Source organism: Panulirus ornatus, chromosome 1, assembly GCF_036320965.1.
Source record: "Panulirus ornatus isolate Po-2019 chromosome 1, ASM3632096v1, whole genome shotgun sequence".
Classification (NCBI taxonomy): domain Eukaryota; kingdom Metazoa; phylum Arthropoda; class Malacostraca; order Decapoda; family Palinuridae; genus Panulirus; species Panulirus ornatus.
Window position 1 is genome coordinate 1927551 of NC_092224.1, and position 27776 is coordinate 1955326.

General features: G+C 41.8%; 1 protein-coding gene across 10 annotated transcripts in view; it reads left to right on the forward strand.

Moving 5' to 3' along the window:
• tgo (Aryl hydrocarbon receptor nuclear translocator homolog tgo) overlaps window positions 1-27776 on the forward strand; it is a 942634-nt gene that overhangs the window by 832289 nt on the left and 82569 nt on the right. For all 10 annotated transcript variants that reach the window (XM_071670630.1, XM_071670447.1, XM_071670539.1 and 7 more), the window contains 2 exons: window positions 1783-1930; window positions 14638-14840. In XM_071670630.1, coding sequence (XP_071526731.1) covers window positions 1783-1930; window positions 14638-14840 — 351 coding nt within the window. The remainder of the gene's footprint in view (window positions 1-1782; window positions 1931-14637; window positions 14841-27776) is intronic.

Below are 27776 nucleotides of genomic sequence, written 5' to 3' on the forward strand. Positions count from 1 at the left end.
TGTTCCGTAAAGAACTTAAATTACTACATGAGTGTGACTACAGTGAAGGATGGCTTCAAAGATTCAAGAAGTGTTGTGGAATTTCCATGAATAAAGTGTGGAGAAAAGCAGTCTGCAAACCACAAAGGAGCTGCCGAGTATGTGGACAAATTTGCAAAACTCGTAGCTGATGAGCACCTCCGTCCTGAGCAGGTGTATGATGCATTTGAAACTGCATTATTCTGGCAATGCACACCTAGGAAAACACTTAACAACAGAAGACAAAGGAGACCCCTTAGGATTCAAACAGGCGTATCTAGGGGAAATAGCACCTAGGGCAGGCACCGAATTTGTGCCCCTGTCCAAACATATTATATATATATTTTTTTTTATTATCTTCACTAAGGAGATTATGTTTTTACCAGCCTTTTGTTTGTTTGTCTGTGAGCAGCTTTCAACAAAAGTTATGAACAAATTTCGATGAAATTTTCAGGGAAAGTCAGACATGACACAAGGACCAATTGATTAGATTTTGGGGGTGATCCAAATCATTGTCTGGATGCAGGACGTCATTATGGAAGTATTAAATGTTTGTGAATGATTATTGAACTAATAATGATATCATTGTGATTCCAAATGCCAAAGATATGTTTTCATGGTCAAGAAATCTAAATCTTTAAGTTCCGAATCATTGTCTAGATTCAGGATGCCATTACACCACTGGCACCCCCCTTCAAGTGGCACCCAGGGCACCTACCCTACTTACCATACCTTAGATATGCCACTGGATCCAAACAATCTAAGGACAGACTTACCATCTTTTGGTGCTTAAACATTTAATATTTGTTTGATTTTGATTTCTAGCGGTCCATGTTATACTTTAGACACATGGGAGATGTATAATTAGTGGGTTAGAGGTGTGTTGATGAATTATTATCATGTGACCACGATTGGTCCGGTAAAATGGTTAATCCGACTATGTTTGGAACCAAGAGTGCCGGAAAATCGGTGGTGTACCTGTAGTTGAAAATTTGGAGAATATTCCTAATATTTTTATTAAAGATGCATTTAAGGTAAAATTTTCTTTTTTAGCTGTTGAGAGAGGGAAAACATGTAAAAAGAAATAATGTTTGGAAATAAGGATTGAATTTATTGAAAATACTGAGTAAGGGACAATTAGAAATTGAGATATATGTATTTATGGTACGTCTAGGGATGATGGAAAAAGAATATAACCCACAATTATCCTCTAGCTTGAAAGAGGATGGGTGCTGGGAATTCTCTCTTTCTACATTACTTCCTAAAGATAGAAACAGGAGGTGGAATCAAGTAGAAATTTTGTATGATCTTTTTAAGCTCGATAAGATTAGAAAGATAAGCAGATATAAAGAAATTGTTTGTGTGGAATTGAAGAAACATTTGATGACATGTTTTTGGTAGATTACATGGCCACATAGATTCTCACATGAATCCTTGGGAATAGGGGAGAAAGAATACTTCCCATGTTTTCCCTGTGTATCGTAGAAAGCAATTTAAAGGGGTGGGAGTTAGGGACTGGAAATCCTCCCCTCCAGTTTTTACTTGTCCAAAAGAAGGAACAGAGAAGGGGGCCAAGTGAGGATTTTTCTTCTTAGGCTCTGTCCTCTGTTCTTGATGCTACCTCACTAATGTAGGAAAAGGCGAATATGTATTAAAAAAATTGTCATGTAAGATTAGCTTACTGTATTTGTTGGAGATACTGATAAGTTTGCTTAGGCAGGTTGTTATTATATGACTATCCATAAATGAAAGTTTTCCCCACAGAGTGAGTGGTTTGGTTCAAGTGTATATGAACATGTACACCCAGAAGATGTAGATAAAGTGAGAGAACAGCTAAGCACACAGGAACCTGCTAACCAAGGACGCATACTGGATCTCAAAACTGGCACTGTCAAGAAGGAAGGCCACCAGTGTAAGTGCATCACTGGTTATTTGTGAACTAATGAGTTTTTGATATACTAGCATTGTAGGCTATAGAGTCTGTATTATCTGTTGGCAGTGTGACTTGCATATTAGATTATCCTTGGAAAGAATAACGTCTCTACATGATTTGATTTACAATCTTGTTGCTTTTAAGGGAGCATATCCATGAAAATTTTTAAGTAAACACTGTAATCAGAGTATATATTAACTTCTGGTGTTTTAGTCTCAAAGTCAGTTGCTTTTTTCACATGACACAGCAGTGGTGGCACACTCAAGTGAGAACCTGCAGAGTCTGATGTCTGAGTGTGGGAGAATGTATGAAAAAAGGAAATTGAGAGTTTATGATAGCAGAAGTAAGATAATGAACTGTCGTGGGGGAGAGAGCAGCTCACTTCATATGTAAGTTTGAATGGGAAGAAAGTGGAGGAAGTGAAGTGTCTTATATATCTAGGAAAGGACAGAAGTGTAAAAACATTTTCATCAAGTTTTACAATATTTTTTGAAAAAAAATTCCTCTAAAAAGTTCCCTGCCATTTTTGGTGTTTTTCAACAGTATGGGAGCTGAAGAAAATCCAAGGGTGGCAAAGGTTCAAAAATTCTAGGTGTGTTGAGCATGTGTGGACAAAGATAGGTATTTTTATGGTATAATGGTCTTACCAGTACTGTTTTGCTATGACATAAAGGCTCTAAATATGAAAGTATGAAAGAGGTTAGATGTGCTGGGAAAAAAATTGCCTGAGGACATGTGGTGCAAGGAGGGTGAGACATAGATGTCATAAGTGGAATATGTTTGACAGAGCTGAGCAGGGCTTACAGAAATGGTTTGGATATGGAGAGGATGGGTGAGGAGAGACTAAGAGGATGTATGTTTTAGAAGTGGAGGGAGAAAGGAGGAATACCTATCTGTGACGAGATTTTGCCAAAATGGCAGGCTAGCGTGTAGCACTCACTGTACATCATGCTTGATTATATATGACTACTCTTCTCAACTACCATCTGCATTTCATGATTACTGATTCTTTATTTATATGAAATTGATTTCAACCATATCAAGTTTTCTTTTAAATGTTTCTGTAGTTGTTCCATACATGTTCCTTATTTATTTTAGCAATATGCTGAATAATCATTGTAGCTTTGTCATTTGGCTGTTTATTTTTATTCATTTATTTAATATACTTAATCGCTACTTCCCGTGTCAGCGAGGTAGCGCCAGGAAACAGACGAAGAATGGCCCATCCACTCATACACACACACACACACACACACACACTCATATATATATATTTATATTTTATTTTATTTTGCTTTGTCGCTGTCTCCCGCGTTTGCGAGGTAGCGCAAGGAAACAGATGAAAGAAATGGCCCAACCCACCCCCATACACATGTATATACATACACATCCACACATGCAAATATACATACCTATACATCTCAATGTACACATATATATACACACACAGACACATACATATATACCCATGCACACAATTCACACTGTCTGCCTTTATTCATTCCCATCGCCACCTCGCCACACATGGAATACCATCCCCCTCCCCCCTCATGTGTGCGAGGTAGCGCTAGGAAAAGACAACAAAGGCCCCATTCGTTCACACTCACTCTCTAGCTGTCATGTAATAATGCACCGAAACCACAGCTCCCTTTCCACATCCAGGCCCCACAGAACTTTCCATGGTTTACCCCAGACACTTCACATGCCCTGGTTCAATCCATTGACAGCACGTCGACCCCGGTATACCACATCGTTCCAGTTCACTCTATTCCTTGCACGCCTTTCACCCTCCTGCATGTTCAGGCCCCGATCACTCAAAATCTTTTTCACTCCATCTTTCTACCTCCAATTTGGTCTCCCACTTTTCCTCATTCCCTCCACCTCTGACACATATATCCTCTTAGTCAATCTTTCCTCACTCATTCTCTCCATATGACCAAACCATTTCAAAACACCCTCTTCTGCTCTCTCAACCACACTCTTTTTATTTTCACACATCTCTCTTACCCTTACGTTACTTACTCGATCAAACCACCTCACACCACATATTGTCCTCAAACATCTCATTTCCAGCACATCCACCCTCCTCTGCACAACTCTATCCATAGCCCACGCCTCGCAACCATACAACATTGTTGGAACCACTATTCCTTCAAACATACCCGTTTTTGCCTTCCAAGATAATGTTCTCGACTTCCAAACATTCTTCAAGGCTCCCAGAATTTTCGCCCCCTCCCCACCGTATGATTCACTTCCACTTCCATGGTTCCATCCGCTGCCAGATCCACTCCCAGACATCTAAAACACTTTACTTCCTCCAGTTTTTCTCCATTCAAACTTACCTCCCAATTGACTTGACCCTCAACCCTACTGTACCTAATAACCTTGCTCTTATTCACATTTACTCTTAACTTTCTTCTTCCACACACTTTACCAAACTCAGTCACCAGCTTCTGCAGTTTCTCACATGAATCAGCCATCAGCGCTGTATCATCAGCGAACAACAACTGACTCACTTCCCAAGCTCTCTAATCCACAACAGACTGCATACTTGCCCCTCTTTCCAAAACTCTTGCATTCACCTCCCTAACAACCCCATCCATAAACAAATTAAACAACCAAGGAGACATCACACACCCCTGCCACAAACCTACATTCACTGAGAACCAATCACTTTCCTCTCTTCCTACACGTACACATACCTTACATCCTCGGTAAAACCTTTTCACTGCTTCTAACAACTCGCCTCCCACACCATATATTCTTAATACCTTCCACAAAGCATCTCTATTGACTCTATCATATGCCTTCTCCAGATCCATAAATGCTACATTCAAATCCATTTGCTTTTCTAAGTATTTCTCACATACATTCTTCAAAGCAAACACCTGATCCACACACCCTGTACCACTTCTGAAACCACACTGCTCTTCCCCAATCTGATGCTCTGTACATGCCTTCACCCTCTCAATCAATACTCTCCCATATAATTTACCAGGAATACTCAACAAACTTATACCTGTGTAATTTGAGCACTCACTCTTATCCCCTTTGCCTTTGTACAATGGCACTATGCAAGCATTCCGCCAATCCTCAGGTACCTCACCATGAATCATACATACATTAAACTACCTTACCAACCAGTCAACAATACATTCACCCCCTTTTTTAATAAATTCCACTGCAATACCATCCAAACCTGCTGCCTTGCTGGCTTTCATCTTCCACAAAGCTTTTACTACCTTCTCTCTGTTTACCAAATCATTTTCCCTAACCCTCTCACTTTGCACACCACCTCGACCAAAACACCCTATATCTGCCACTCTATCATCAAACTCATTCAACAAACCTTCAAAATACTCACTCCATCTCCTTCTCACATCACCACTACTTGTTATCACCTCCCCATTAGCCCCCTTCACTGAAGTTCCCATTTGCTCCCTTGTCTTACGCACTTTATTTACAAAACAGACGAAAGAATGGCCCAACCCACCCACATGCTCATGTATATACATACACGTCCACACGCAAGACATATACATACCTATCCATCTCAACGTATACATACATATATATATATGCACACAGACATATACATTTATACACATGTACATAATTCATACTGTCTGCCCTTATTCATTCCCATCGCCACCCCGCCACACATGAAATGACAACCCCCTCCCCCCGCATATACATGAGGTAGTGCTAGGAAAAGACAACAAAGGCCACATTCGTTCGCACTCAGTCTCTTGCTGTCATGTATAATGCACCAAAACCACAGCTCCCTTTCCACATCCAGGCCCCACAAAACTTCCCATGGTTTACCCCAGATGCTTCACATGCCCTGGTTCAATCCATTGACAGCACATTGACCCCGGTATAGCACATCGTTCCAATTCACTCTATTCCTTGCATGCCTTTCACCCTCCTGCATGTTCAGGCTCTGATCACTCAAAATCTTTTTCACTCCATCTTTCCACCTCCAATTTGGTCTCCCACTTCTCCTCATTCCCTCCACCTCTGACATGTATATCCTCTTTGTCAATCTTTCCTCACTCATTCTCTCCATTTGACCACACCATTTCAAAGCATCCTCTTCTGCTATCTCAACCACACTCTTTTTATTACCACACATCTCTCTTACCATTTCATTACTTAATCAAACCACCCCACACCACATATTGTCCTCATACATATCATTTCCGGCACATCCACCCTCCTCCGCACAGCTCTATCTATAGCCTACTCCTCGCAACCATATAACATTGTTGGAACTACTATTCCTTCAAACATACCCATTTTTGCTGTCCAAGATAGCACTCTCGACTTCCATGCATTTTTCAATGCTCCCAGAACTTTCGCCCCCTCCCCCACCCCATGATTCACTTCCGCTTCCATGGTTCCATCCACTGCCAAATCCACATCCGGATATCTAAAACACTCACTTCCTCCAGTTTTTCTCCATTCAAACTTACCTCCCAATTGGCTTGTCCCTTAACCCTACTGTACCTAATAACCTTGCTCTTATTCACATTTACTCTCAGCTTTCTTCTTTCACACACTTTACCAAACTCAGTCACCAGCTTCTGCGGTTTCTTACCCGAATCAGCCACCAGCACGGTATCATCAACAAACAACAATTGACTCACTTGCCGACATATGCACATATACATACATATACACGTCAACAATACATACACATACGCAGACAATACATACAGACACATGTACATATTCATACTTGCTTGTCTTCATCCATTCCTGTCACTACCCCGCCCTGCAGGAAAACTGCATCGCTATCCCCTGCTTCAGCAAAGTAGTGCCAGGAAAACAGACAAAATAGGCCACATTTATTCACACTCAGTCTCTATCTGTCATGTTTAATGCATTGAAACCACAGCTCCCTATCCACATCCAGGCCCCACAGACCATTCTATGGTTTACCCCAGACGCTTCACATGCCCTGGTTCAGTCCATTGACAGAACTTCTCTCACCCTCCTGCATGTTCAGGCCTCGATCGCTCAAAATCTTTTTCACCTCATCTTTCCACCTCCAGTTTGGTCTCCTGCTTCTCCTTGTTCCCTCCACCTCTCACACACACACACACACACACACACACACACACACATACATACATATACATTTCAATGTATACATACATATACATACATAGACATATACATATATACACATGTACATATTTGTACTTGCTGCCTTCATCCATTCCCATCACCACCCTGCCACACATGAAACAGCACTCCCTCCCCCGCTGTTATATATGGTATATATTTTTGTATAATTCATTTTTGGTATATTCCATGTTAAACCAGTGATGAGATGTGAAGATGGAGTGAAAAACTCCTTCAGTTATTAGGGCCTGTAGGTGGGTGCAAGGCATGCATAGGATTGAGTAAATTGGAGTGATGTGGTACTCATGGGGCAGCATGATATAAATGGATTGAACCAGGGTATATAATGTGGTCAGGGGAACCACATAAAGATTTGTGAGGTTTGGCTGTAGATATGACATTGGTAGATAACAAACACTCTTTTTAGATAATACTTGTAGAATGCTTCCCTCACATTACCTGCATGTCATAGAAGGCAACTAAAGGGGATGGGGGGCTAGAAACCCTCCCCTCCTTGTATTTTAACTTTCTAAGAGGGGGAAACAGGAGTCATGCAGGGAGTGCTCATCCTCCTCGAAGGCTCAGACTGGGGTGTCTAAATGTGTGGATGTAACCAAGATGAGAAAAAAGGATAGATAGGTAGTATGTTTGAGAAAAGGAACCTGGATGTTTTGGCTCTGAATGAGGTGAAGCTCAAGGGTAAAGGGGAAGATTGATTTAGGAATGTCTTGGGAGTAAAGTCAGGGGTTAGTTAAGAGGATGAGAGCAAAGGAAGGAGTAGCACTCCTCCTGAAGCAGGAGTTGTGGGAATATGAGATATAGTGTAAGAAAGTAAACTCTAGATTGATATGGGTAAAACTGAAAGTAGATGGAGAGATATGGGCGATAATTAGTGCTTATGAACCTGGTCATGAGAAGAAAGGTCATGAGAGGCAAGTGTTTTGAGAGCAGCTGAGTGAGTGTGTTAAAAGCTTTGATGCACGAGACCAGGTTATAGTGATGGGTGATTTGAATGCAAAGGGGAGTAATGTGGCAGTTGAGGGAATAATTGGTGTACATGGGGTGTTTAGTGCCGTAAATGGAAATGGTGAAGAGCTTTTAGATTTGTTTGCTGAAAAAGGACTGGTGATTGGGAATTTTTTTTTTTTTTTTTTTTTTTTCCAAACTATTCGCCATTTCCCGCATTAGCGAGGTAGCGTTAAGAACAGAGGACTGGGCCTTTTTCGGAATATCCTCACCTGGCCCCCTCTGTTCCTTCTTTTGGAAAATTAAAAAAAACGAGAGGGGAGGATTTCCAGCCTCCCACTCCCTCCCCTTTTAGTCGCCTTCTACGACACGCAGGGAATACGTGGGAAGTATTCTTAATCCCCTATCCCCAGGGATAAACCTGGTTAAAAAAAAAGATATACATAAGTATATGTATGTAAGTAGGAGAGATGGCTAGAGAGGGGCACCTGGAGGGATGTCTAATCTTTATCTTGTGGAGGCGAAGGTGAAGACTTGTAGAGGTTTTCAATAATGAAGAGAGAATGTTGGGGTGAATATAGTGGTGAGAGTAGGTGAGCTTGGAAAGGAGACTTGTGTGAGGAAGTACCAGGAGAGATTGAGTGCAGAATGGAAAAAGGTGAGAGCAAATGATGTAAGTGGAGTGGGGGAGGAATGGGATGTATTTAGGGAAACAGTGATGACTTGCACAAAAGATGCATGTGGCATGAGGAAGGTGGGTGGTTGGCAGATTAAAAAGGGTAGTGAGTGGTGGGATGAAGAAGTAGGATTGTTAGTGAAAGAGAAGAGAGAGGCGTTTGGACAATTTTTGCAGGGAATTAGTGCGAATGACTGGGAGATGTATAAAAGAAAGCGGCAAAAGGTCAAGAGAAAGGTAAAAAAGGGCAAATGAGAGTTGGGGTAAGAGAGTATCAGTTAATTCTAGGGAGAATAAAAAGATGATTTGGAAGGAGTAAATAAAGTGCGTAAGACAAGAGAATAAATGGGAATATCGGTGAAGGGGCTAATGGGGAGGTAATGACAAGTAGTGGTGAAGTGAGAAGGAGATGGAGTGAGTATTTTGAAGGTTTGTTGAATGTGTTTGATGATAGAGTAGCAGATGTAGGGTGTTTTGATCGAGGTGATGTGCGAAGTGAGAGAGTCAGGGAGAATGGTTTGGTAAACAGAGAAGAGGTAGTGAAAGCTTTGCGGAAGATGAAAGCTGGCAAGGCGGGGGGTTTGGATTGTATTGCAGTGGAATTTCTTAAAGAAGTGAGTGACTGGTTGGTGAGGATATTCAGTGTATGTATGGTTCATGGTGAAGTGCCTGAGGATTGGTAGAATGCATGCATGGTGCCATTGTACAAAGGCAAAGAGGATAAAGTTGAGTGCTCAAATAACAGAGGTATATTTTTGTTTAGTATTCCTGGGAAATTATATGGGAGGGTATTGAATGAGAGGGTGAAGGCATGTACAGAGCATCAGATTTGGGAAGAGCAGTGTGGTTTCAGAAATAGTAGAGGATGTGTGGATCAGGTGTTTGCTTTGAAGAATGTGTATGAGAAATACTTAGAAAAACAAATGGACTTGTATGTAGCATTTATGGATCTGGAGAGGGCATGTGATAGAGTTGATAGAGATGCTTTGTGGAAGGTATTAAGAGTATATGGTATGGGAGGTAAGTTGCTGGAAGCAGTGAAAAGTTTTTAATGAGGATGTAAGGCATGTGTACGAGTAGGAATAGAGGAAAGTGATTGGTTCCCAGTGAATATCGATTTTGTGGCAGGGATGCGTGATGTTTCCATGGTTGTTTAATTTGTTTATGGATGGGGCTGTTAGGGAGATGAATGCAAGAGTTTTGGAAAGAGGGGCAAGTATGCAGTCTGTTGTGGATGAGAGGGCATGGGAAGTGAGTCAGTTATTGTTCGCTGATGATACTGAGCTGGTGGCTAATTTGGGCGAGAAGCTGCAGAAGCTGGTGACTGAGTTTGGTAAAGTATGTGAAAGAAGAAAGCTGAGAGTAAATGTGAATAAGAGCAAGGTTATTTAGGTTCAGTAGGGTTGAGGGACAAGTCAATTGGGAGGTAAGTTTGAATGGAGAAATACTGGAGGAATTGAAGTGTTTTAGATATCTTGGAGTGGATTTGGCAGCGGATGGAACCATGGAAGCGGAAGTGAGTCACAGGATGGGGGAGGGGTGAAGGTTCTGGGAGCATTGAAGAATGTCTGGAAGGTGAGTACGTTATCTCGTAGAGCAAAAATGGTTATGTTTGAAGGAATAGTGGTTTCAACAATGTTATATGATTGTGAGGCGTGGGCTATAAATAGGGTTGTGCGGATGAGGGTGGATGTGTTGGAAATGAGATGTTTGAGGATAATATGTGATGAGGTGGTTTGATCGAGTAAGTAATGAAAGGGTAAGAGAGATATGTGGTAATAAAAAGAGTGTGGTTGAGATAGCAGAAGAGGGTGTATTGAAATGGTTTGGTCACATGGAGAGAATGAGTGAGGAAAAATTGACAAGAGTATATGTGTGTCAGAGGTGGAGGGAATGAGAAGTGGGAGACCAAATTGGAGGCGAAAGGATGGAGTGAAAAAGATTTTGAGCCATCGGGGCCTGAAACATACAGGAGGGTGAAAGTAGTGCAAGGAATAGTGTGAATTGGAACGATGTGTTATACCAGGGTCGATGTGCTGTCAGTGGATTGAGCTAGGGCATGCGAAGCATCTGGGGTAAACCATGGAAAGTTTTGTTGGGCCTAGATGTGGAAAGGGAGCTGTGGTTTCAGTGCATTAGACATGATAGCTAAAGAATGAGTGTGGACAAATGTGGCCTTTGTTGTCTTTTCCTAGTGCTACCTCACTCGCACATGTGGGGAGGTGGGTAGTGGGTGCCATTTCATGTGTGGCGGGGTGGCAACGGAATGGATGAAAGCAGCAAGTATGAATATGTACATGTGTATATATATATATATATGTCTGTGTATGTATACGTTGAAATGTATAAGTATGTATATGTGCATGTGTGGACATGTATGTATATACATGTGTCTTTGGGTGGGTTAGGCCATTCTTTTGTCTATTTGCTTGTACTACCTCGCTGATGCAGGAGACAGTGACAAAGTATAATAAATGAATAAATGATAATTAACATCTAGAATTTCTGTTAAGGGCTAGGTCAGTACTCAAGAAATAAATTCAGTTATCTGTTCCAATGTCATTTATCAGCTAACATTCACAAAGGAATGTATTTTACTGAATATACTGGCAGTAGATATGAAGAGTTCTTAACTGTAACATATCACCTAAATTAGGGAAGGCCATTTTAGAATAAGCCTTATAAACTAATTATTTGCCTCTTGTTTTCCTGTATTGTAGTTATGAATAGTTACACTGAAACAGTAGTTGACATTCCTCCTAGCCTAACTAACAAAGATTGACCTGTTCATTTCCACAGCTGTGCTCTTGTTCATGGATTGTTTATGACATTCACAGTGGCAGTTATTGGGCTGTCCTTTACACATGATTATATTAGCTCCCATTGAAAATAGTCGATTTTAGTGATGAATGGTGGTATGTGATGGAGAGGCAGTGAGAGGGATGGGGTCTCTTGTGTTGGGATTGTGTCAGCAATTTATAGCCAAACGTCTATGTGAGCTTCTGGTATTGGTCAAAGAAAGTGGGCAGGTTTAGCACGATGAGGGCATCTTGGTAGGTGGTGTAAGAAGGGCCCAGGATAATTCTGCATGTCTTTTATCCACTCTGTCTTGCTACCCCACCTGTGTAGCTATCAGTGAGGAAGACCAGGCTGGGGAGGCATAAGTGAGCTTAGGTAGAATAATAATGATATAGACATTCTTGAGCTTAATTAGTGGGACACTTACAGACAGAATGAAGAAGATATGATATTGCTGAAATGAAAAGCTGTATGTTTGCTATATACCCAGTGTAAATGTGTTTTCATACTTGATCACTGATTCCTGGGTTGATAAGGAAGCACCAGGATCAGATGAAGAAAGGCCAGATTTGCTCACATCTGTTCTCTACTTATGTGTAATGCACCGAAACCACAGCCTCCTGTCCATAAACAGGCCCCACAAACATTTCCATGGTTTTCCCTGGCTGCTTCACATACCCTGGTTCATCAACTCTTGTATACCACATTGTTCCAATTCACTTTATCTCAACCATGGTCAAGCCTTGATTACTCAAAATCTTATGTGCCCCTTTTCTCCATCTCCAATTTGGTCTCCCACTTCTTGTTTCCTCACATTCTGACATGTACGCTCTTTGTCAACCACTCCTCACTCATTCTCTTCATATGTATAAACAATTCTCACACACCCTCTTTGGCTCTCTTTCTCTCACTCTCTTTATTACCACACCTATCTCTTACCCTTTTATTACTTACTCAATCAAACCACCTCACACCACATATTGTCCTCAAACATTCATTTGCAACACATCCACCCTCCTACTCACATCCTCATCTATAGCCCATGCCTTGCATCTACATAACATTGTTGGAACTATTATACCTTCGACCTTACCCATTTTTTCTCTCCCGGTTAACGACCTCTCATTCCTCACATTCTTCAATGCTCCCAGAACCTTCGCCCCTTCACTCACCCTATGGCTCACTTCTACTTCCATGGTTCCCATTGCTATCGAGTCCACCTCTAGATATGCACTTCCTCCATTTTCACTCCACTCAAACTCACACCCCATCTAACCTGTTCCTCTTCCTTGTCAAAGTTAATAACCTTGCTTTCATACACTCTCTCAACTTCCTCTTTTGACACACTCTTCCAAACTCAGTAACCAACTTCAGCAATTTCTCACTCAAATCTGCCGTCAGTGCTGTTTCATCAGCAAACAACTAGCTCACTTCCCAGGCTTCTTAATCCCTTACAGACTGCGTACTCAAGGCTCTTGCATTCAACTTTTTTCATTAACCTTTATCATCAACCCATCCATAAACAAATAAAACAGCCATGGTGACATTACACACCCCTGTTGCAGACCAACCTTCAGTTTGGCACTATTCACTATTCACTCTCCTTCATGAATACTTTTATTCTTAAAACCTTCCACAAGACATTTCTATCAACCCTATCATATGCTTTCCCCAGTTACATAAATGCCACTTACAAATCTTTTTATTTCTCTTAGGATTTCTCACACACAATCTTTAGAGAATATACCTGATCCACACATCATCCGCTTCTGAAAGTACACTGTTCCTTTCCAGTCTGTTGCTCTGAACATGCCCTCAATCTCTCAGTTACTACTCTTACCATGCAACTTACCAGGTATACTCAACAAACTTATACCTCTTTATTTTGAACACTCACCTTTATCCCTCTTGCTTTTATACAGCGGCCCTTTACCAGTCCTCAGGTATCTCACCATGATTCATACATACATTGTAAATCCTAACTAACCAATCAACAGCACAGTCACCTGTTTTCTTAGGAAATTCAACTTCATTACCATCAACTCCAGCTGCCTTGCCATATCTCATCTTACGCAAAGCTTCTATGTCCTCTTCTTTCTTCACTAAACTACTCCCCTTGACTCTCTCACTTTGCATACCACCCTGACTCAGACACACTACATCTGTCATCCTGTCTTGAAACTCATCACTCTGTCTCCTGCTTCCTTCATCACTACATGTTACTACTTTCTTATTTGCCCCTTTCACCAATATTCCTATTTGCTCTCTTGCTTTCTGCACGCTATTAATCTCATGTAAAAATGTGAATTAAATTTTAGGACTCAGATTTTGCTTTACTAGATCCACAGGTTGTAAATTGCTTGCATTACAGTTATCACTTAAGCAGCAGGATTCATTTTGTATTTTGTGTGTTGTAGAAAATTGATATTGTGAATGAAATGTCTGAGGATATGTTGTGTGAAATGAGTTGATCGTGTAGGGAATGACAACTGTAAGAGAAAAGTGTGGTGTGCTAAATTGGTTTGGATGTTAGGAGGGGACAAGTGAAGAACGGGTAAGAAAATCTTGTAAAAATTGGATAGTAAGGGTAAGAGGAAGACCAAGGAGATGGAAGGATGGAGCGAAGAAGGGAGAACATTTAGGAGGGTGAAAAGTATATGTGAAATTGAATGAACTTAATCGATGAGGTATATAGAGGGTAAAATGCTGTCATTGAGCTGAACAAGGCCACATTAAGTGATCAAAATAAATCTTGGAATGGCTTGTAGAGCTTAGCTGTAGATAGTAGGCTTTAGTCTCATTACATTATACATAACAGTTAGTGTGGTTGTGTTCAATTATAACTGATGTTTGTTAGCTGGTGCATTTAGATGTATAAAGAATTAATGTGTTGACAAAAACTTGGAATATTTTTTCATATTTTGAAGACCTTTTTTTTATATAGTAAATATTAGCTCATCTTTACCTTTAGTCTGTGCAATATGAATGGTGATGTGTATGAGGTCCAGATATGGGTTTATATGAAGGCTGGATCATAACTCCAGAAGCCTAAATTCATGTCTTGAATAATTTAAATATATTGAATATTAATTTTCTTTCACTCCATTGTTTGCAGCATCCATGAGATTGTGCATGGGGTCCCGACGTGGTTTTATCTGTCGAATGAAAGTTGGAAGTGTAACTCCAGAAAACATGAATTCAGGTCATTTGAACAGACTACGGCAGAGAAATTCCCTAGGCCCTGCTACTGATGGACACAATTATGCTGTTGTACATTGCACTGGTTATATAAAAAATTGGCCTCCAACAGGGGTCCAGGTATGTTAAGGACTGTTCTGACTCTTTTAGCATTTGTAGATTTTGTACATAAACTAGAAATCATTTATACAAACTACATACCTAGTTTTTCCTGGATAAATGCAGCACAGGTTTTTTTTTCCATTACTAGTCATGCCTTAGTAAGCCATGACTTTGGTTTCAGCTTTGATTATGGTATTGTAGAACATATTTTGTAATATTCTAGTAATTTTGTGTATATATCTTTTAATGTATGTATGACTCATGGTGAGGTGCCTGAGGATTGGCGGAATGCGTGCATAGTGCCATTGTACAAAGGCAAAGGGGATAAGAGTGAGTGCTCAAATTACAGAGGTATAAGTTTGTTGAGTATTCCTGGTAAATCATATGGGAGGATATTGATTGAGAGGGTGAAGGCATGTACAGAGCATCAGATTGGGGAAGAGCAGTGTGGTTTCAGAAGTGGTAGAGGATGTGTGGATCAGGTGTTTGCTTTGAAGAATGTATGTGAGAAATACTTAGAAAAGCAAATGGATTTGTATGTAGCATTTATGGATCTGGAGAAGGCATATGATAGAGTTGATAGAGATGCTCTGTGGAAGGTATTAAGAATATATGGTGTGGGAGGCAAGTTGTTAGAAGCAGTGAAAAGTTTTTATCGAGGATGTAAGGCATGTGTACGTGTAGGAAGAGAGGAAAGTGATTGGTTCTCAGTGAATGTAGGTTTGCGGCAGGGGTGTGTGATGTCTCCATGGTTGTTTAATTTGTTTATGGATGGGGTTGTTAGGGAGGTGAATGCAAGAGTTTTGGAAAGAGGGGCAAGTATGAAGTCTGTTGGGGATGAGAGAGCTTGGGAAGTGAGTCAGTTGTTGTTCGCTGATGATACAGCGCTGGTGGCTGATTCATGTGAGAAACTGCAGAAGCTGGTGACTGAGTTTGGTAAAGTGTGTGAAAGAAGAAAGTTAAGAGTAAATGTGAATAAGAGCAAGGTATTAGGTACAGTAGGGTTGAGGGTCAAGTCAATTGGGAGGTGAGTTTGAATGGAGAAAAACTGGAGGAAGTGAAGTGTTTTAGATATCTGGGAGTGGATCTGGCAGGGGATGGAACCATGGAAGCGGAAGTGGATCATAGGGTGGGGGAGGGGGCGAAAATTCTGGGAGCCTTGAAGAATGTGTGGAAGTCGAGAACATTATCTCGGAAAGCAAAAATGGGTATGTTTGAAGGAATAGTGGTTCCAACAATGTTGTATGGTTGCGAGGCGTGGGCTATGGATAGAGTTGTGCGCAGGAGGATGGATGTGCTGGAAATGAGATGTTTGAGGACAATGTGTGGTGTGAGGTGGTTTGATCAAGTAAGTAACGTAAGGGTAAGAGAGATGTGTGGAAATAAAAAGAGCGTGGTTGAGAGAGCAGAAGAGGGTGTTTTGAAAAGGTTTGGGCACATGGAGAGAATGAGTGAGGAAAGATTGACCAAGAGAATATATGTGTCGGAGGTGGAGGGAACGAGGAGAAGAGGGAGACCAAATTGGAGGTGGAAAGATGGAGTGAAAAAGATTTTGTGTGATCGGGGCCTGAACATGCAGGAGGGTGAAAGGAGGGCAAGGAATAGAGTGAATTGGAGCGATGTGGTATACCGGGGTTGACGTGCTGTCAGTGGATTGAATCAAGGCATGTGAAGCGTCTGGGGCAAACCATGGAAAGCTGTGTAGGTATGTATATTTGCGTGTGTTGACGTATGTATATACATGTGTATGGAGGTGGGTTGGGCCATTTCTTTCGTCTGTTTCCTTGCGCTACCTCGCAAACGCGGGAGACAGCGACAAAGCAAAAAAAAAAAAAAAAATATCTTTTTCCCAGTTGTCATAATGATAAATTATTTCTCCATGCTTTGGGTTTCCTGTTTTATCACATATGAATTTCATTTTTATACAAATGTAGAGCTTTCAACACCCAAATTAGACTTTATGATGAAGGATTTTATTAAAAATATCATTAAGGTGACAAGTCAATGTTTTGTGGCAATAAATAGCAAAGAAGTTGGCTTTTTTTCATGAATGCTGAATTAGTTTTCTGAACTTGCATTTTTCTTTAAATACTAACTTTAAGAAAGAGGGGATAAAGGTGAGTGCTCAAATTACAGAGGTATAACTTTGTTGAGTATTCCTGGGAAATTATATGGGAGGATATTGATTGAGAGGGTGAAGGTTTGTACAGTGCATCAAATTGGGGAAGAGCAGTCTGGTTTCAGAAGTGGTAGAGGATGTGTGGATCAGGTGTTTGCTTTAAAGAATGTATGTGAGAAATGCTTAGAAAACAAATGAATTTGTGTGTAGCATTTATAGATCTGGAGAAGGCATATGATAGAGTTGATAGAGATGCTCTGTGGAAGGTATTAAGAATATATGGTGTGGGAGGCAAGTTGCTAGAAGCAGTAAAAAGTTTTTATCAATGATGTATGGCATGTGTATGAGTAGTAAGAGAGTAAAGTGATTGGTTCTCAGTGAATGTTGGTTTGCGGCAGGGGTGCGTGATGTCTCCATGGTTGTTTAATTTGTTTATGGATGGGGTTGTTAGGGAGGTGAATGCAAGAGTTTTGGAGAGAGGGACAAGTATGCAGTCTGTTGTGGATGAGAGAGCTTTGGAAGTGAGTCAGTTGTTGTTCGCTGATGATACAACGCTGATGGCTGATTCAGGTGAGAAATTGCTGAAGCTGGTGACTGAGTTTGGTAAAGTGTGTGAAAGATGAAAGTTGAGAGTGAATGTGAATAAGAGCAAGGTTATTAGGTACAGTAGGGTTGAGGGACAAGCTAATTGGGAGGTAAGTTTGACTGGAGAAAAATTGGAGGAAGTGAAGTGTTTTAGATATCTTGGGGTGGATTTGGCAGCGGATGGAACCATGGAAGCGGAAGTGAGTCACAGGGAGGGGGAGGGGGCGAAACCTCTGGGAGTGTTGAAAAATGTGTGGAAGGCAAAAACATTATCTCGGAAAGCAAAAATGGGTATGTTTGAAGGAATAGTGGTTCCATCAATGTTATATGGTTGTGAGTCGTGGGCTATAGATAGGGTTCTGTGGAGGAGGGTGGATGTGCTGGAAATGAGATATTTGAGGACAAAATGTGGTGTGAGTGTGGTTTGATCGAGTAAGTAATGAAAGGGTAAGAGAGATGTGTGGTAATAAAAAGAGTGTGGCTGAGAGAGCAGAAGAGGGTGTTTTGAAATGGTTTGGTCACATGGAGAGAATGAGTGAGGAAGGATTGACAAAGAGGATATATGTTTCAGAGGTGGAGGGAACGAGGAGAGGTGGGAGACCAAATTGGAGGTGGAAGGATGGAGTGAAAAAGATTTTGAGCGATAGGGACCTGAACATACAGGAGGGTGAAAGGCATGCAAGGAATAGAGTGAATTGCAATGATGTGGTGTACTGGGGTCGATGTGCTGTCAATGGATTTAACCAGGGCATGTGAAGCATCTGTGGTAAATCATGGAAAGTTATGTGGTGCCTGGATGTGGAAAGGGAGCCGTGGTTTCGGTGCATGATACATGAGAGCTAGAGAACGAGTGTGAATGAATGTGGCCATTGTTGTCTTTTCCTAGCGCTACCTTGTGCACATGTGGGAGAAGGGAGTTGTCATTTCACGTGTGATGGGAAGGCGACGGGAATGAATAAAAGCAGCAAGTATGAATTGTGTACATGTGTATATAATATATATATATATATATATATATATATATATATATATATATATATATATATATATATATATAGGCAAGTGTTTTGGGAGCAGCTAAATGAGTGTGTTAGCGGTTTTGATGCACGAGACCGGGTTATAGTGATGGGTGATTTGAATGCAAAGGTGAGTAATGTGGCAGTTGAGGGAATAATTGGTATGCATGGGGTGTTCAGTGTTGTAAATGGAAATGGTGAAGAGCTTGTAGATTTATGTGCTGAAAAAGGACTGATGATTGGGAATACCTGGTTTAAAAAGCGAGATATACATAAGTATACTTATGTAAGTAGGAGAGATGGCCAGAGAGCGTTATTGGATTACGTGTTAATTGACAGGCGCGCGAAAGAGAGACTTTTGGATGTTAATGTGCTGAGAGGTGCAACTGGAGGGATGTCTGATCATTATCTTGTGGAGGCTAAGGTGAAGATTAGTATGGGTTTTCAGAAAAGAGGAGTGAATGTTGGGGTGAAGAAGGTGGTGAGAGTAAGTGAGCTTGGGAAGGAGACCTGTGTGGGGAAGTACAAGGAGAGACTGTGTACAGAATGGAAAAAGGTGAGAACAATGGAAGTAAGGGGAGTGGGGGAGGAATGGGATGTATTTAGGGAATCAGTGATGGATTGCGCAAAAGATGCTTGTGGCATGAGAAGAGTGGGAGGTGGGCTGTTTAGAAAGGGTAGTGAGTGGTGGGATGAAGAAGTAAGAGTATTAGTGAAAGAGAAGAGAGAGGCATTTGGACGATTTTTGCAGGGAAAAAATGCAATTGAGTGGGAGAAGTATAAAAGAAAGAGACAGGAGGTCAAGAGAAAGGTGCAAGAGGTGAAAAAAAGGGCAAATGAGAGTTGGGGTGAGAGACTATCAGTAAATTTTAGGGAGAATAAAAAGATGTTCTGGAAGGAGGTAAATAGGGTGCGTAAGACAAGGGAGCAAATGGGAACTTCAGTGAAGGGCGCAAATGGGGAGGTGATAACAAGTAGCGGTGATGTGAGAAGGAGATGGAATGAGTATTTTGAAGGTTTGTTGAATGTGTCTGATGACAGAGTGGCAGATATAGGGTGTTTTGGTCGAGGTGGTGTGCAAAGTGAGAGGGTTAGGGAAAATGATTTGGTAAACAGAGAAGAGGTAGTAAAAGCTTTGCGGAAGATGAAAGCCGGCAAGGCAGCAGGTTTGGATGGTATTGCAGTGGAATTTATTAAAAAAGGGGGTGACTGTATTGTTGACTGGTTGGTAAGGTTATTTAATGTATGTATGACTCATGGTGAGGTGCCTGAGGATTGGCGGAATGCGTGCATAGTGCCATTGTACAAAGGCAAAGGGGATAAGAGTGAGTGCTCAAATTACAGAGGTATAAGTTTGTTGAGTATTCCTGGTAAATTATATGGGAGGGTATTGATTGAGAGGGTGAAGGCATGTACAGAGCATCAGATTGGGGAAGAGCAGTGCGGTTTCAGAAGTGGTAGAGGATGTGTGGATCAGGTGTTTGCTTTGAAGAATGTATGTGAGAAATACTTAGAAAAGCAAATGGATTTGTATGTAGCATTTATGGATCTGGAGAAGGCATATGATAGAGTTGATAGAGATGCTCTGTGGAAGGTATTAAGAATATATGGTGTGGGAGGCAAGTTGTTAGAAGCAGTGAAAAGTTTTTATCGAGGATGTAAGGCATGTGTACGTGTAGGAAGAGAGGAAAGTGATTGGTTCTCAGTGAATGTAGGTTTGCGGCAGGGGTGTGTGATGTCTCCATGGTTGTTTAATTTGTTTATGGATGGGGTTGTAAGGGAGGTAAATGCAAGAGTCCTGGAAAGAGGGGCAAGTATGAAGTCTGTTGGGGATGAGAGAGCTTGGGAAGTGAGTCAGTTGTTGTTCGCTGATGATACAGCGCTGGTGGCTGATTCATGTGAGAAACTGCAGAAGCTGGTGACTGAGTTTGGTAAAGTGTGTGGAAGAAGAAAGTTGAGAGTAAATGTGAATAAGAGCAAGGTTATTAGGTACAGTAGGGGTGAGGGTCAAGTCAATTGGGAGGTGAGTTTGAATGGAGAAAAACTGGAGGAAGTGAAGTGTTTTAGATATCTGGGAGTGGATCTGTCAGCGGATGGAACCATGGAAGCGGAAGTGGATCATAGGGTGGGGGAGGGGGCGAAAATTTTGGGAGCCTTGAAAAATGTGTGGAAGTCGAGAACATTATCTCGGAAAGCGAAAATGGGTATGTTTGAGGGAATAGTGGTTCCAACAATGTTGTATGGTTGCGAGGCGTGGGCTATGGATAGAGATGTGCGCAGGAGGATGGATGTGCTGGAAATGAGATGTTTGAGGACAATGTGTGGTGTGAGGTGGTTTGATCGAGTAAGTAACGTAAGGGTAAGAGAGATGTGTGGAAATAAAAAGAGCGTGGTTGAGAGAGCAGAAGAGGGTGTTTTGAAATGGTTTGGGCACATGGAGAGAATGAGTGAGGAGAGATTGACCAAGAGGATATATGTGTCAGAGGTGGAGGGAACGAGGAGAAGAGGGAGACCAAATTGGAGGTGGAAAGATGGAGTGAAAAAGATTTTGTGTGATCGGGGCCTGAACATGCAGGAGTGTGAAAGGAGGGCAAGGAATAGAGTAAATTGGAGTCATGTGGTATACAGGGGTTGACGTGCTGTCAGTGGATTGAATCAAGGCATGTGAAGCGTCTGGGGTAAACCATGGAAAGCTGTGTAGGTATGTATATTTGCGTGTGTGGACGTGTGTATGTACATGTGTATGGGGGGGGGGGTTGGGCCATTTCTTTCGTCTGTTTCCTTGCGCTACCTCGCAAACGCGGGAGACAGCGACAAAGTATAAAGAAAAAAAAAAAAATAAAAAATATATATATATATATATTTATATATATATATATATATGTATATATATTTTTTTTTGTACTTTGTCGCTGTCTCCCGCGTTTGCGAGGTAGCGCAAGGAAACAGACGAAAGAAATGGCCCAACCCCCCCCATACACATGTACATACACACATCCACACACGCAAATATACATACCTACACAGCTTTCCATGGTTTACCCCGGACGCTTCACATGCCTTGATTCAATCCACTGACAGCACGTCAACCCCTGTATACCACATCGCTCCAATTCACTCTATTCCTTGCCCTCCTTTCACCCTCCTGCATGTTCAGGCCCCGATCACACAAAATCCTTTTCACTCCATCTTTCCACCTCCAATTTGGTCTCCCTCTTCTCCTCGTTCCCTCCACCTCCGACACATATATCCTCTTGGTCAATCTTTCCTCACTCATTCTCTCCATGTGCCCAAACCATTTCAAAACACCCTCTTCTGCTCTCTCAACCACGCTCTTTTTATTTCCACACATCTCTCTTACCCTTACGTTACTTACTCGATCAAACCACCTCACACCACTCATTGTCCTCAAACATCTCATTTCCAGCACATCCATCCTCCTGCGCACAACTCTATCCATAGCCCACGCCTCGCAACCATACAACATTGTTGGAACTACTATTCCTTCAAACATACCCATTTTTGCTTTCCGGGATAATGTTCTCGACTTCCACACATTTTTCAAGGCTCCCAAAATTTTCGCCCCCTCCCCCACCCTATGATCCACTTCCGCTTCCATGGTTCCATCCGCTGACAGATCCACTCCCAGATATCTAAAACACTTCACTTCCTCCAGTTTTTCTCCATTCAAACTCACCTCCCAATTGACTTGACCCTCAACCCTACTGTACCTAATAACCTGAGGATTGGCGGAATGCGTGCATAGTGCCATTGTACAAAGGCAAAGGGGATAAGAGTGAGTGCTCAAATTACAGAGGTATAAGTTTGTTGAGTATTCCTGGTAAATTATGTGGGAGGGTATTGATTGAGAGGGTGAAGGCATGTACAGAGCTTCAGATTGGGGAAGAGCAGTGTGGTTTCAGAAGTGGTAGAGGATGTGTGGATCAGGTGTTTGCTTTGAAGAATGTATGTGAGAAATACTTAGAAAAGCAAATGGATTTGTATGTAGCATTTATGGATCTGGAGAAGGCATATGATAGAGTTGATAGAGATGCTCTGTGGAAGGTATTAAGAATATATGGTGTGGGAGGAAAGTTGTTAGAAGCAGTGAAAAGTTTTTATCGAGGATGTAAGGCATGTGTACGTGTAGGAAGAGAGGAAAGTGATTGGTTCTCAGTGAATGTAGGTTTGCGGCAGGGGTGTGTGATGTCTCCATGGTTGTTTAATTTGTTTATGGATGGGGTTGTTAGGGAGGTAAATGCAAGAGTCTTGGAAAGAGGGGCAAGTATGAAGTCTGTTGGGGATGAGAGAGCTTGGGAAGTGAGTCAGTTGTTGTTCGCTGATGATACAGCGCTGGTGGCGGATTCATGTGAGAAACTGCAGAAGCTGGTGACGGAGTTTGGTAAAGTGTGTGGAAGAAGAAAGTTAAGAGTAAATGTGAATATATGTATATATATATATATATATATATATATATATATATATATATATATTAACTTTCCTTGTATTAACTTCCTTGTATTAACTTTCTAAAATGGGAAACAGAAGAAGGAGTCACGCGGGGAGTGATCATCCTCCTCGAAGGCTCAGAGTGGGGTGCCTAAATGTGTGTGGATGTAACCAAGATGTGAAAAAAGGAGAGATAGGTAGTATGTTTGAGGAAAGGAACCTGGATGTTTTGGCTCTGAGTGAAACGAAGCTCAAGGGTAAAGGGGAAGAGTGGTTTGGAAATGTCTGGGGAGTGAAGTCAGGGGTTAGTGAGAGGACAAGAGCAAGGGAAGGAGTAGCAATACTCCTGAAACAGGAGTTGTGGGAGTATGTGATAGAATGTAAGAAAGTAAATTCTCGATTAATATGGGTAAAATTGAAAGTTGATGGAGAGAGGTGGGTGATTATTAGTGCATATGCACCTGGGCATGAGAAGAAAGTTCATGAGAGGCAAGTGTTTTGGGAGCAGCTAAATGAGTGTGTTAGCGGTTTTGATGCACGAGACCGGGTTATAGTGATGGGTGATTTGAATGCAAAGGTGAGCAATGTGGCAGTTGAGGGAATAATTGGTATGCATGGGGTGTTCAGTGTTGTAAATGGAAATGGTGAAGAGCTTGTAGATTTATGTGCTGAAAAAGGACTGATGATTGGGAATATCTGGTTTAAAAAGCGAGATATACATAAGTATACTTATGTAAGTAGGAGAGATGGCCAGAGAGCGTTATTGGATTACGTGTTAATTGACAGGCGTGCGAAAGAGAGACTTTTGGATGTTAATGTGCTGAGAGGTGCTACTGGAGGGATGTCTGATCATTATCTTGTGGAGGCTAAGGTGAAGATTAGTATGGGTTTTCAGAAAAGAGGAGTGAATGTTGGGGTGAAGAAGGTGGTGAGAGTAAGTGAGCTTGGGAAGGAGACCTGTGTGGGGAAGTACCAGGAGAGACTGTGTACAGAATGGAAGAAGGTGAGACCAATGGAAGTAAGGGGAGTGGGGGAGGAGTGGGATGTATTTAGGGAATCAGTGATGGATTGCGCAAAAGATGCTTGTGGCATGAGAAGAGTGGGAGGTGGGCTGTTTAGAAAGGGTAGTGAGTGGTGGGATGAAGAAGTAAGAGTATTAGTGAAAGAGAAGAGAGAGGCATTTGGACGATTTTTGCAGGGAAAAAATGCAATTGAGTGGGAGATGTATAAAAGAAAGAGACAGGAGGTCAAGAGAAAGGTGCAAGAGGTGAAAAAAAGGGCAAATGAGAGTTGGGGTGAGAGACTATCAGTAAATTTTAGGGAGAATAAAAAGATGTTCTGGAAGGAGGTAAATAGGGTGCGTAAGACAAGGGAGCAAATGGGAACTTCAGTGAAGGGCGTAAATGGGGAGGTGATAACAAGTAGCGGTGATGTGAGAAGGAGATGGAATGAGTATTTTGAAGGTTTGTTGAATGTGTCTGATGACAGAGTGGCAGATATAGGGTGTTTTGGTCGAGGTGGTGTGCAAAGTGAGAGGGTTAGGGAAAATGATTTGGTAAACAGAGAAGAGGTAGTAAAAGCTTTGCGGAAGATGAAAGCCGGCAAGGCAGCAGGTTTGGATGGTATTGCAGTGGAATTTATTAAAAAAGGGGGTGACTGTATTGTTGACTGGTTGGTAAGGTTATTTAATGTATGTATGACTCATGGTGAGGTGCCTGAGGATTGGCGGAATGCGTGCATAGTGCCATTGTACAAAGGCAAAGGGGATAAGAGTGAGTGCTCAAATTACAGAGGTATAAGTTTGTTGAGTATTCCTGGTAAATTATATGGGAGGGTATTGATTGAGAGGGTGAAGGCATGTACAGAGCATCAGATTGGGGAAGAGCAGTGCGGTTTCAGAAGTGGTAGAGGATGTGTGGATCAGGTGTTTGCTTTGAAGAATGTATGTGAGAAATACTTAGAAAAGCAAATGGATTTGTATGTAGCATTTATGGATCTGGAGAAGGCATATGATAGAGTTGATAGAGATGCTCTGTGGAAGGTATTAAGAATATATGGTGTGGGAGGAAAGTTGTTAGAAGCAGTGAAAAGTTTTTATCGAGGATGTAAGGCATGTGTACGTGTAGGAAGAGAGGAAAGTGATTGGTTCTCAGTGAATGTAGGTTTGCGGCAGGGATGTGTGATGTCTCCATGGTTGTTTAATTTGTTTATGGATGGGGTTGTAAGGGAGGTAAATGCAAGAGTTTTGGAAAGAGGGGCAAGTATGAAGTCTGTTGGGGATGAGAGAGCTTGGGAAGTGAGTCAGTTGTTGTTCGCTGATGATACAGCGCTGGTGGCTGATTCATGTGAGAAACTGCAGAAGCTGGTGACTGAGTTTGGTAAAGTGTGTGGAAGAAGAAAGTTGAGAGTAAATGTGAATAAGAGCAAGGTTATTAGGTACAGTAGGGGTGAGGGTCAAGTCAATTGGGAGGTGAGTTTGAATGGAGAAAAACTGGAGGAAGTGAAGTGTTTTAGATATCTGGGAGTGGATCTGTCAGCGGATGGAACCATGGAAGCGGAAGTGGATCATAGGGTGGGGGAGGGGGCGAAAATTTTGGGAGCCTTGAAAAATGTGTGGAAGTCGAGAACATTATCTCGGAAAGCAAAAATGGGTATGTTTGAGGGAATAGTGGTTCCAACAATGTTGTATGGTTGCGAGGCGTGGGCTATGGATAGAGATGTGCGCAGGAGGATGGATGTGCTGGAAATGAGATGTTTGAGGACAATGTGTGGTGTGAGGTGGTTTGATCGAGTAAGTAACGTAAGGGTGAGAGAGATGTGTGGAAATAAAAAGAGCGTGGTTGAGAGAGCAGAAGAGGGTGTTTTGAAATGGTTTGGGCACATGGAGAGAATGAGTGAGGAGAGAGTGACCAAGAGGATATATGTGTCGGAGGTGGAGGGAACGAGGAGAAGAGGGAGACCAAATTGGAGGTGGAAAGATGGAGTGAAAAAGATTTTGTGTGATCGGGGCCTGAACATGCAGGAGGGTGAAAGGAGGGCAAGAAATAGAGTGAATTGGAGTCATGTGGTATACAGGGGTTGACGTGATGTCAGTGGATTGAAGCAAGGCATGTGAAGCGTCTGGGGTAAACCATGGAAAGCTGTGTAGGTATGTATATTTGCGTGTGTGGACGAGTGTATGTACATGTGTATGGGGGGGGGGTTGGGCCATTTCTTTCGTCTGTTTCCTTGCGCTACCTCGCAAACGCGGGAGACAGCGACAAAGTATAAAAAAAAAAAAAAAAAAAAAAAAAAAAATATATATATATATATGGGAATGGGATGTATTTAGGGAATCAGTGATGGATTGCGCAAAAGATGCTTGTGGCATGAGAAGAGTGGGAGGTGGGTTGATTAGAAAGTTTAGTGAGTGGTGGGATGAAGAAGTAAGAGTATTAGTGAAAGAGAAGAGAGAGGCATTTGGACGATTTTTGCAGGGAAAAAATGCAATTGAGTGGGAGATGTATAAAAGAAAGAGACAGGAGGTCAAGAGAAAGGTGCAAGAGGTGAAAAAGAGGGCAAATGAGAGTTGGGGTGAGAGAGTATCATTAAATTTTGGGGAGAATAAAAAGATGTTCTGGAAGGAGGTAATTAAAGTGCGTAAGACAAGGGAGCAAATGGGAACTTCAGTGAAGGGCGCAAATGGGGAGGTGATAACAAGTAGTGGTGATGTGAGAAGGAGATGGAGTGAGTATTTTGAAGGTTTGTTGAATGTGTTTGATGATAGAGTGGCAGATATAGGGTGTTTTGGTCGAGGTGGTGTGCAAAGTGAGAGGGTTAGGGAAAATGATTTGGTAAACAGAGAAGAGGTAGTGAAAGCTTTGCGGAAGATGAAAGCCGGCAAGGCAGCAGGTTTGGATGGTATTGCAGTGGAATTTATTAAAAAAGGGGGTGACTGTATTGTTGACTGGTTGGTAAGGTTATTTAATGTATGTATGACTCATGGTGAGGTGCCTGAGGATTGGCGGAATGCGTGCATGGTGCCATTGTACAAAGGCAAAGGGGATAAGAGTGAGTGCTCAAATTACAGAGGTATAAGTTTGTTGAGTATTCCTGGTAAATTATATGGGAGGGTATTGATTGAGAGGGTGAAGGCATGTACAGAGCATCAGATTGGGGAAGAGCAGTGTGGTTTCAGAAGTGGTAGAGGATGTGTGGATCAGGTTTTTGCTTTGAAGAATGTATGTGAGAAATACTTAGAAAAGCAAATGGATTTGTATGTAGCATTTATGGATCTGGAGAAGGCACATGATAGAGTTGATAGAGATGCTCTGTGGAAGGTATTAAGAATATATGGTGTGGGAGGCAAGTTGTTAGAAGCAGTGAAAAGTTTTTATCGAGGATGTAAGGCATGTGGACGTGTAGGAAGAGAGGAAAGTGATTGGTTCTCAGTGAATGTAGCTTTGCGGCAGGGGTGTGTGATGTCTCCATGGTTGTTTAATTTGTTTATGGATGGGGTTGTTAGGGAGGTGAATGCAAGAGTTTTGGAAAGAGGGGCAAGTATGAAGTCTGTTGGGGATGAGAGAGCTTGGGAAGTGAGTCAGTTGTTGTTCGCTGATGATACAGCGCTGGTGGCTGATTCATGTGAGAAACTGCAGAAGCTGGTGACTGAGTTTGGTAAAGTGTGTGAAAGACGAAAGTTAAGAGTAAATGTGAATAAGAGAAAGGTAATTTATTAGGTACAGTAGTGTTGAGGGTCAAGTCAATTGGGAGGTAAGTTTGAATGGAGAAAAACTGGAGGAAGTA